An 11,898-nucleotide genomic window follows, 5' to 3' on the forward strand; every position below is an offset into this window, starting at 1 on the left:
CTGGCATGGCTTCTGTTGGCCCCAGACCAGGTCCCTAGCATGAACCTAGCCCCCTTAACATGCTTGCTTGAGAAAGGTCAATGCTGCCAAAAGAATCTACTGTTCCATTCCAGCTAAAACCTGACAAGAGGCCCTGACCTCCCTTTTCCTTGGTAGTTATTTTAGGAAACTTAGAACTGTTAATCCTTTCTCTGCCCCTAGGAGATGTAAATCTTCTACAACCCAGAATCTTTCCTCAAGGACCTGGGAACAATCTCTGTGAAATGCTTACTTCTGGCGAGATAGCTCCCTCCCAGCTCCCGTGCGAGGGTGGGATGCTGACTTTGGTGGGCGTCTTCCTCTAATTTGCTCCTGTCATAAAGCTATGAGAAGTGTGTTTCTCCTCTGGATAAGCACCAATTAGCAAACACAGATGGCCTAATCACATACACCATCCCCTCCCTTAAACTCCTTCCGTACTTTTCCTTTAGCACACCCAGCATTTAAAAAGCCTTCTGTCTTTTGTTTCAGTGGAGTTGAGCTCATTCTATACTGAAATGTCTCTCCCCTACTGTAGTAGTCTGAATAAAATATGTCTTGCCGACTTTAACAAGTGTTCAGTGCAAAATTTCTCTTTGACAGTTGAGAAATCTGCCCCATGCATAGACTGCTCTGCAGATGGTCAGACTGGATCCTGACTCCCAACCCTTGTCCATGCTGGCCCCCGGTCTGAAGGGCCATCTTCTGGCATGTTCTTTGGGTCCCACATTTAGACTCAACCTCCTGGGGTACTCTCACTGAGGACCAGTCAATATCCTGTCTCTTCTCTAAACTCCTGCAGCATGGGTGGGTTGAACAACTCATGAATACATGTAGGTAAACACAGTTGTTTATGTTACTACTCAATGTCTGTAGCTTCTCATTTATTCAATTCCACAAACTTAATTGGGCATTGATTATGCATGTGGCAATTTACATACATTATTTCATCCATATACCCATCACCCAGTTCCAATGATTACAAATGCATGGCCTGTTTTGTTTCACTTATTTCTACTCTGCCTTGGATTATTTTGAACAAATCCCAGATATCATTATTTCTTCTTCCGATATTTCAGTATGTCTTGTTAAATTCTAAAGATGCTTTAAAAAAATAAATTTTGGGGCACCTGGGTGGCTCAGTTGGTTAGGTTAGACCACCTGCAGGTGACGGGGAGTTAGGTCAGACTCTTGATTTCAGCTCAGGTCATGGTCTCAGTGTCCTGGGATCAAGTCTGTGTCTGGCTCCCTGCTCAGTGGGGAGTCTGCTTCTCTGTCTGCCCCTCCCCCTGCTTGTGCGCACACGCTCTCTCTCTGTCTCACTCTCAAATAAATAAATAAATCTTTTGGTGAAAAATAAATAAATAAATCTTTAACAAAATAAAAAATAACTTTCAAAAATCTAAAAATAACATCTAAACATTAATAACAATTCCTCAAATACCTAGTTTATCTTTCCTCAGTTGTCTATTTTTTACAGTTTGCTTGAATAGTGGTTCAAATAATGTCCATTTCAGTGGGTTGATATGTCAATTTAATCTCTTTTAATTTATAGGCTTCCCCCTCACCTCCCTATTTGTCCCTTGCAATGTTTGCTTGTTGAAACAATTGGGTATTTAGTTTTACAGTTTCCTAACAGTCTGGGTCTTGCTGATTCCATCCCAGTGGCATCATTTCACATGTTCATCTGACCTCTGTATTTTCTGTAAATTAGTAGTTTTATTTTGAGGCTCAATCACATTCAGTTTTCTTTTTCTTTTTCTGTCAAGACTATGTCATAGGTGATGTTGTATACTCCACCAGGAAGTATACACGTCTGCTGGTCTCTCTTTTTTGATATTAGTAGCCATTTGATGATTGTTATTGCCTAGATCCATTATTTTATTATGGTTGCAAAGTGTTGATATTTGAATTCTATTTTAATGATTAATATTAGTTATAAATATAAATAAAATAGTTAATAGTTACATTATTTGTTTCTTAGTGTAATATTTCTATAAAAGGGTAATTCTTCTCTTCAGTTCTTTTTTTTTAAAAAATGATGATGGATCCTCAGTTCTTATAGGAAAGGCAGGAAAAATTCCTAATTCCTTCTCATTATTTACCAGTTTCAAAATAATGAGTTGGTTCCCCAGCAGACTCCAAGGCAACTAATAAGTGGGATTTTTTTTGTATTATACTGAACTCACTGATTTAACATATTTGATGTGTTTCAATCCATAGCAGTTAATATTCTTTTTTTTTTTTAGCAGTTAATATTCTTATTGATACGTAGCCATCTTTGATTAGTGGGAGCTTATTCAAATTGGCTCCTAAGTCTTTTGACATGACTCTAGAAGTTCTTTATAGCTCCCTTGATTTTGGTATAATGAGATGTTTCAGATTCATCTCTTACACTTACTGCTCCCAAACCTGGATTCAGCCATTTCTCTAACTAAGGAGCCTCAGTTCTTCTAATGAAGATGGTAGTTAGTGACCAAAATCTGAGGCTAAAAATGCTCATTGCCACTGGGTTGGCAATTGTTTCTAGTTCTTTTCACTGGATGGAGCTAGAAAATGGGTATACATTTATTTTAGGATCACATACACCATGATTTTATACTGATAATTCCAATTCAAATTCAGGACTAGAGAATTGTCACTAAATTTAATCTGCCTTACAAGTGTATCTCCTTTTACCAATACTAAAAGTCTCAATTCTCAATGACACAAATATAATTACTCTTTGGCTTTATCCCACAGTATACACACATACACACACACACACACCAGTGTTAGAATAATATGAACAATGCCACCAACAATATGATTACTGAAAATGACTTAAGATTCTTTTTTCAGTACCCTTTTGCATCCCACTAGAGATGTACAAATGACTGTGGTTTAAAAGTCACTTTTATAATTCTGTAAAATACTTCCATGGTTCCAAAGTCATCTCCACATAATAAGATAAATTGAAAGAATTCTAGTGTCTATTCCTTTCCCTTCCACCCTATTCCCTCCCTTCTCCTGTAAGTGATCATTTAAAAACATTTGTGGTTGGTTTTTCCAGTTACAGGTGAATATGTAAGCATATATTCATATACCTTCCTCTTTCTCAGATAAATGGTAGGATGAAATATACACTCTCTCCACGTTGCTTTTCAGCTCACACTATATCCTAGAGATCATCACTCCATAATACTTACAGACCCCTTCCTCTTTCCTTTTGTGGATGTAGCATTGCTTATTCAGCTAGCCCCTATTGCTAGGTATTTGGGTTTTTTCCAGTCTTTTGGCATTATGGATATGATTGAAATGAACAGCCTTGTGCATACTTCTTGTTTGCATTTTTGCCAATGTGTCATCAGGAGAGATTCCTAGAGGTGGGATTGCTGGATTAAATTACACGTACATAAATGCATATACAGTTTGTCTAGATATTGCCAAGTTCTTCTCCGTAGACACTGTAACATGTTTTTCCCCATCAGCACTGTGGAATTGGCTGTTTCCCTAGCACTTCACCAACAAAACAGATTGATGCACTTTAGGAGTTTTGCCAATCTGATAAGTGAAAATGGTATCTCAGGTAGGTTTTTGTTTTGTTTTGTTCATATTTCTCTTCTTATGAGTGAAGTTGCATATCTTTTTATGGAGGTAAGAGCCACTTTCATTTATTTTTATTTTTTATTTTTTTAAAGATTTTATTTATGTCAATTCCTAGTTTATATCTCCAGCCTACCTAACAGTAAGCACGTTGTCGGCTTTTATTTTAAAACTGCAAATTCTAAATGTTGTTTATAGAGTAGGGACATTAACCCTTTGCATTCAGATTTGCAAATACTTCTGTCTAGTTTGTCATTTATCTGTTAGTTTTGCTTATGGTGTTATTTTGTGACACAAAATTGAAAAATTTTTGGTAATCAAATTTATCGATATTTCCTTTATTGCTTTTAGATTTTGAATTATATCAAGGAAAACTTCTTTCACACCCAGATTATAAAGGAATTCAGTCATGCATTCTACTTGTATGGTTTCCTTTTTCACATTTACATCTAGGATACATTTGGAATTGATTTAGGGTACAGTGAAGAAGGATGGATCCAGTTTTATTTTCCTTATGACTATCCAGTTACCTGAATACCATTTATTAAAAAGTCCGTCCTTTCCTCCATTGATTTCAAATGCTGCATTTATCAATACTAAGTTTCTGTATGGAGCAGGGCTTATTTTTGAATTTTATATTTTGTTCCCTTGGTCTTTCCATCTTTTATGCACCAACATGAAACTGCTTTCCGAGTGAGACTCTCTAGTATATTGCAATGTCTGGGTGTCCCTCCTTGACCTCCTCTTTCAGTTCTTCTTTTCAGCTATTCTTGCCTTTTTGTTTTTACAAATGAAAATTTATAATAAACCCTTCTAGTTCTAAAAAAAACCCCAATGATATTTTAAAAATTAGGATTGCCTTAAATTTATAAATTAGGGAGAACTGACATTTTTCTTGAGTCTATATTCAAGCACATGGTATTTCTTTACATTTGTCCTTTCAAGAGAATTTTATTATTGTTTCATATACATTTTGGACATTTCTTGTTAAGTTTATTTAGAGGTATTTTATTTTTTGCTATCATAAATGAGATGGTAGCCATTTATATATTAAATTAATATATGTATATATGTGTATATATATATATATATATATATATTTAGCATAGGTCTTCAATGTTATTTTATAACCTGCTACTTTACTAAATTATCTTATTGTCTGTTGTAGTTTTCACATGGATCCTTTTGGGCTTTCCAGAAAGACCAACATTTTCCCTTTTTCTCTCCGATCTTTATACCTCCAATTGCTTTCTCTTGTCTGGCATTAATGACTGCCTCTGACCAATGGGTTTTTTTTATTTTTTTAAAGATTTTTTAAAAAAATTATTTATTTGACAGAGAGATGGTGAGAGAGCACAAGTAGGCAGAGCGGCAGGCAGAAGGAGAGGGAGAAACAGGCTTCCTCCTGAGCAGGGAGCCCAACGCGGGGCTCGATCCCAGGACCCTGGGCCGACACTTAACCGACTAAGCCACCCAGGTGCCCCCTGCCTCTGACCAATGTTACAGCACAGTAGAGATAGAGGGCATTCTTATTTTGTTCTTAATTTCTACGGGAAGTCCTCTAGTATTTCTTTCTTAGCTATTTCATCATGTCAAGAAAGTCTCCAAACATCCTTATTATCCAGGTAAGAAATCAAGATGTAGCAAGATCAGCAAAGACCTTGCTGGGCCCGAGTGTGACCTACAGACTCTCTGGCTTCAGAATCCTCAGTCTTTGTAGCACATTCCCTATTTTTCATTACCAGGACTCCCCTGTCCTCTACTCTTCAAAATGGCCCTCATATTTTAAGAGATCTTAAGAGACTGAAGAGTGTCCCCCAGTGAGAGCACTTACTGTCTCCCCTGTCTTCTGTGGCAGATATATTCTACTGTGTTTCTGCACGGATATACTCTACTTAGCAAAGCAAGACCCTCCCTACCCCCACCCAGGAAATCAAAAACTACCCTTCTTAGAAAGCAATTTGGTGACCACCTATATTACTCCACCAAGACCCTTGGGAGCAGCTTCATGCCTCCTTCTTTTCCCTGCTCCATCAAAAGATTTCTTCCAATCTCATATGTCACTCTCCCTGAGAGGAATTCTCCTGAATACATTTTTTTTTCTCTGTATAGTTACATTTGAAATGATACTTTAGTGTCCCTTATAACTTGGCTAACAAAGTAACTACCTTACTGACCTGCTCTGACCAAACAAAGTGCATGTACAGTATTAAGAAATAGATGGGGATGGGGCACCTGGGTGGCTCAGTTAGTTAAATGTCTGCCTTCGGCTCAGGTCATGATCCCAGGGTCCTGGGATCGAGCCCTGCATCGGGCTCCCAGCTCAGCAGGGAGCCTGTTTCTCCTCTTCCTCTGCCCCCACTTGTGCTTTCTCTCTTCCTCACTCTCTCTCAAATAAATAAATAAAGTCTTAAAAAAAAAAAAAAGAAATAGATGGGGTGGTTTATCTTGGGTAAATGTATTCAGGCTGTTGCAGATAAATAGCTCATGGTTCTTTCTTTCTCCCCCTTTCAGGGACACCAGGTTGTGAATCAAGAACAATGGTCCTGTTGCCTTCTTCTTATTCAGGGTTGGTGGGGGGTTGGGGCTGGAGCGGGGGGGGGGGGGGGTGGGCGGTTAGTTCTTGTTTCTTTCTTTCTTTTTTTTTTTTTTTAGAAAGCTGCTAGGACTACAGGTTCTGTGGGGAGAGAGCTGGCCCTCACCTGGATTGCCTGAGTTTCCAGCAGTTTCCCCAAATAGGCTGATCCCCAGAGTCTGAGCTCTCTCTCTGCAAGGGACAGAAAGAGGAACTGTGAACAGCAGGAAAGATATTCAAATCAGGTCCATTTTAAATTCTAATTCTCTTGCCTTTCAATAATTTTGATTTCCCTTTCCTCCAGCTAACAACCTCTGCTGTCTGAGATGTAAGCTGCTATTTTCTCCCCTGGAGACCAATAATTGCAGTGGGACCGAAGCCTCCAGGTTCCCCTTTCTCTCCCAGCCAGCATCTGTCTGGCCTTGGCCTTGGCTTACTCCTTCTCCTTGTGCATTGAGACTCCACGTCCCTCCTCTGTCCCCACTCTCCCTTTATCTGCAGCTCCAAGGCAAGGAGGCTGCCTAATTCCAAGCTTGCAGTTTGGCATATTTGAAGATGAAAGGGCCTGATGTTGCCGCTGGAGCTTACTATTAGCACCATTCACTTGGCAAGAAAGGGCAGGAGCATTTGGCAAAGCAGGAGAGGAAAAGAACCACTTTCTATCCAAGCAAAGGGCAGGGACTGTGCCCTCCTTGGCTTCCATGGCCATCACCTGGGAGTTTTCCTGTCTGTTTTTACTGCTTAGCAGAAGTGTCTGAGAGTTTCTAACACAACAGAGGAGTGAGGAGAGAGAGGTTTGGAAGTGAAAAGGAACTTCATATACAGTACCCCTAGCCAGGATTGGCTACATGATTGTGGGTCCTGGTGCAAAATGAAAATGTGGAGCTCCTTGTTCAAAAGGCAGGGGGAAAGGTGCTTCAAAAGATGGTAAAATATAAATAAATAAATAAATAAATAAATAAATGTGGTAAAATATGAAGCTTTATGTTTTTTTCTTGATTTGTCATGGTAATTTTTGCTATTTAATCTTGCACATCCTCAGACACAAGGATACTCAATGGGGCAAAAGGAAACTCTCCTAGGCACCCCCCCCCACCAGGGGCCCTGCCCCACCATTTGGGGCACTGTGTGGCCCACCAACTGCTGGGTGACCCTTCCTGCCAGCGACAGCACTGACGTGCCTTGTCCTGGTGAGTTGGGGGGAGGCGAGGAGTGAAGCCAGGCATCTCCCTTTCCCACGGACTGGCCACTCCAACCCATGGAGGATAGGTAATCCTAAGAGTACTGAACCCCAGTGCCACTCTGGAGGTACCTGGATCAAGGGTGGACAAAAGGCTTGCCCTTCTGTTATAGTCGCTTGACAAGTACACTGTGGTGCTTCCAGCCCTGGATCCATGCCCCGCCCTAAGAAGCAAACCTGACCCTCCCTGGGTCTGTGACCAGGCCCTTGCTGGAGGTGGGGGTGGGTGGGTGGAGGTGAAGAGGGGCTTGGGGTTCCTGGGGTCATGGGCCTGGGCAGCTGAGAGCTTTGGCTTTCTGGAGCCCAGAAACTCTTAGCATGGCATGGCTGCCTCTGAAGCCCGTCTGAGGGGAAGGCAGCACTTTCTGAAATAAATGAATTGCTGGTAGTCTGTTCTCCAAGTCTAGGTTAGAGGCCCTGGCGGTGGTGCCCCTCCTGCACTTCTATGGGGACTGGGCTGGTTGGTGGGTCTAGGGCTCCATGACAAAGCACCCTGGAATGCAGTGGGGCCCCCATTCCCCAGTGGGAAAGGCTTTGTTTCTGAGTAGCCAGAAGTTGGGCCTGTCGTTTGGGGGCAGATGGGGCTTGGGAGGGAGCTGTCATCTTGTGGCTGTTGGGTGAAAAGGATTCTGTTAGGGGTGGAGAGAGGAAGAAAGGGTCCAGCCAAGGCCCTGAAGGGGGGCTGTGGCCTCCAGAGGCAAGTCCCTTGGCCAGAGATCTTGCCCCTAGAGGACTGGCACTCTGACTCAGGATGGCCTGCTGCATGTGCACAGTACTTCACAGTTCTTATGAGAGAGAGCGAGCATGTGTGAGCAGGGGTGGGGGTAAAGGGAGAGGGAGAGGGAGAATCTTAAACAGGTTCCACGCCCAGCATGGAGCCCAATGTGGGACTTGATCTTACAACCCTGAGTTCATGACCCGAGCCAAAATCAAGAGTCAGATGCTTAACCAACTGAACCACCCAGGCGCCCTTCTCTAATGCTCTTTTTTCACATCTTATTTCATTTCATGCTCACAATGACCCTGGGAGGTGCTCATCCATTTTATAGATGGGGAAAGGGAGACACAGAGCAGAGGACTGGCTGGTCCAAGTAAGTGGCAGAACCAGGATTTGAAGCGGGATCCTGCTCACTGAGGAGTATCAATCATGTACACGGTTTTAAGTATCTGCAATGCCATGAGTGAAGAAAGTCTTTCTAAGCCTTGTAGACTAAGCCCAGGGTTATGGGCTGTGTCTTGTCAGCAATGAGGAGCCCAGAAAGGTGTTGGGCAGGGACATCACGTAGTCAGATCCCACATGTCCAAAAGATCATGCTGCTGACTGGGTGGAGAATACCAGGAGGGAGAACAGGCATCACTTAAAGCTTTATGGTGAAGCTGGGAGGGGTGGATAGTGTGGGTCAGTTTTGTCACTACAGCAAAGGAAAATTAATGTGCATTTCTCAAATCTGTAGAATTTTCTTTGGTTCTTGTTGGTGGAACAGAGCTTAATATGGCTGGAAGGCGAGGCTGTGTGATACAGAAATACATTTTACAGGTCGGTCTAACCGTATCTTCAAGTCCCTGTTTTTAAGCAAAAGCAGAAGAAGAGAACTCTGTATTAGTGTGAAGGATCTCACTTAGGGTCAGTGAACAGGAAAAGACGCTCGTCTGGGATTCTGACCATCAGCGGCAGGCCTGAATGTCCCGCTGCCCAGTCTTGGCTCCGACAGCAGTGGGGCCGTGCTGTTGCCATGGTGCAGTTTTTGAATCTGTAGTCTGCCGGCAAGCAGGAACCATGCCACTTAGCTATCCACGGATTTGCTAGAGTAGCTGTGCCATTATACTCATTTTATGGATAAGGACACTGAGGCTTAGAGAAGTTGGCCAATCCCCCAGAGCTAGCTGGAGCCAGATCACATCAGTATCTGTTGAATATGGACTAAGTTTTCTGTCTATACTTTTTGACTTAGAAATTGGGATGCCTGACTTCTCGTGAAAAGTCTGCGTGGCATTTGAATGCAAGAAATTGTCCTGCAGATGCTGAAATATTGGAATACCTAGGGATGGTCTTCTGGTTTCTAGGACACAAATATTTGGAATCAGGACTGCTGGGGAGAGTCCAGGAGGGATGGCCGTCTTAGATTTGCAGCTTTAAGCCCCAGGCTGCTCTAAAATGGCTCTCCCTCCCAGCCGAGATGGATGTAAGCAGAACAACAGCTCCAGAGGAAAGCCAAGAAGACAGTGTTGTACATCACATGTCCTGAGCTGACGGCTGGGTACTGACTGACAGGGAAGGAGAAGCACTCTAGGATGAAATGGGAGGCAGTAGGGGAAGTGGGGGAAACTCTGAGTGTGCCTGCACTGCAACGCCCAGCCACACACAAATGGAAGTTGGTGACCTCTGCTTGGGGAGTGCATGCTGGGCCCTAGGGTGCAAGGGGTCCAAGCTGGCAGTTCCTAGCAGAGTTGGAGGCTGATGTGGCTCTGAGGGATCCCAAGGCCAGCATTTGTTGGGTGGAGGTGGGGGAGGGAAGGGAGAGGAGAAGCCAGCCACCCGCAGAGACCTGATGAGTTGTGCGATGCTGGCTAGAGTCATGGTGGGAGAAGCTGCAGGCCAGACATGACACATGAGCTCAGCGCTCTACAGAAATCACCCTGGAGAGCACATCCTGACCAAGCAAGGGAGAAAGATGAAACCTCTGTGTCCTGCCCTGTCCAATAAGACAACACTGGCCACATGTGGCTAACGAAATACAATACAATACAATACAATACAATACAATACAATAAAAATTCAATTCCTCAGTCTTACTAGCCACGTTTCATGTGCTCGATAGTCATATGTGGCTGGTGGCTACCAGATAGGACAGTGTGGATACAGGACATTTCAATCACTGCAGAAAGTTCTATTTCAGTGTAAACTATTTCACTAATATTTTAAATATTGATTATCTGTTGAAATAACATTTAAAATATACTGAGTTAAATAAGATATGCTAATATGAACTTCACCTGATTCTTTTTACTTTTTTACTGTGGGTAATAGAAACTTGTCAATTACTTGTCAATTGCGTACCCACTGGGCGCCATCCCTACATAGACTCTGGGTGCTCGGATGAGACCACCCATGGCTCATATTTCTATTGGACAGTACTGCAGCAGATGGATATAGGAACACACCTCCATTTATCCTTGGTTTTGGTGCCACATCCATTTGATGATGGCTGTAAAAACCCTTTCTTAACACAAAGGTTACAGAGCCAGCCCAGGGTAACCGGACAAATGCAAGCCTTGGAACTGGAAAAATTCAGGCTGAAAGCTCAGCTTCCCTGCAGGCTGCATGATCTTAGGCAAATTACATAATTCCTTTGTGCCTCCGTTTTCTCATCTGAAAAATGTAATGAGTGAATGAGCACCTGCATAGCATTGCTTTGAACATAGGAGATAGTGCGTGTACAGGGATTATTGTGGGCCTGGCCCGCAGTCTACGTCAGTAAATGGTAGCTGTCGATATTGTTTTCATCGTTATTAGAATTTTTTAGCACGAAAGGATGAGAGGTTATAGTTAGTTTCTTTGGTCTCAGACCATTCACTCCCCTGCCCCTGCCTCAGCATTCTTGCTCTCTGATAATGACCCCTCGGGCGGATGTCGGCATCCTCTCCTGGCCCTATGCAAAGCCCGTGGGCATGGCCCAGACACTCACCTGCTGGCAGCTGCTGGCCCAGGAGGCCCTGAGGGCACCCCATCTTTCCGAGCGTGTGGCCTTGCTCTCTAGGTGCATCCGCAGTTGTGCCTCTAGCTCCTGGCTGACGTTCTCGAGGGCATGGATCTTGCCCATGTATTCCACCAGGCAAGCCCCCAGGTCTTCAACGGTACTGAGGTTCTTCTCCAGACCCGGAGCTGGTGCTGTGGCCAGACCTGAGCTCCACAGGCCCTGCAAGAAAACACTGCTGATGCCCAGGGCCCGGCGTGTCACTCGTGTGCCCAGGCCACTTGCGTACCCACTGGGCGCCATCCCTACATAGACTCTGGGTGCTCGGATGAGACCACCCATGGCATTGGTCCTGGAGGCTGTGGGGCTATCCAGGGAGGATGATGACCATGTTCCCCCGAAGGATGCCCTATGCCTCTGGAGGGGCATGCTGGGGCTGGCCCCAGTGGGCATGTCCACCACCACCCGCCTTGTGCTCATCTTCCCTTCTGCCTCTGCTCTGCCTAGTGGGTTTACAGAGCCTAGTGGCTTTTGGTTTCCAGCCCCAGTGTCTGTGTGGTCCGGTTGTGGGCCTCTCTGGAAGCTCCCCTATCCCCAGGGTTGCTTTGTCTGCTGTTTTCCATGAGCTTCCACCATTCACCGAGCTGAAAGAGAAATGGGCCCTGCCCAGGGCTGAGTGCAGAAAGGCACTCATGCATTCTCTGCAAGGTCATGTGTCTGACCTCCCAGATGTTTCCACTGGTGGTGGGGGAGGCTGGATCAGTGCAGGCTGTGGAGGTAGCTCA

The 11,898-nt window shown here is 43.9% G+C and overlaps 1 protein-coding gene across 1 annotated transcript in view; it reads right to left on the bottom strand.

The window, feature by feature from the left end:
• Positions 1-11,898, bottom strand: part of BFSP2 (beaded filament structural protein 2) — a 67,097-nt gene extending 55,199 nt beyond the window's left edge. Inside the window, exon 1 of the mRNA XM_032408687.1 lies at positions 11,105-11,898. Coding sequence (XP_032264578.1) covers positions 11,105-11,593 — 489 coding nt within the window. The 5' untranslated portion in view covers positions 11,594-11,898. The remainder of the gene's footprint in view (positions 1-11,104) is intronic.

This window comes from Phoca vitulina, unplaced genomic scaffold (genome assembly GCF_004348235.1).
Source record: "Phoca vitulina isolate PV1807 unplaced genomic scaffold, GSC_HSeal_1.0 scaffold10, whole genome shotgun sequence".
Lineage (NCBI taxonomy): Eukaryota > Metazoa > Chordata > Mammalia > Carnivora > Phocidae > Phoca > Phoca vitulina.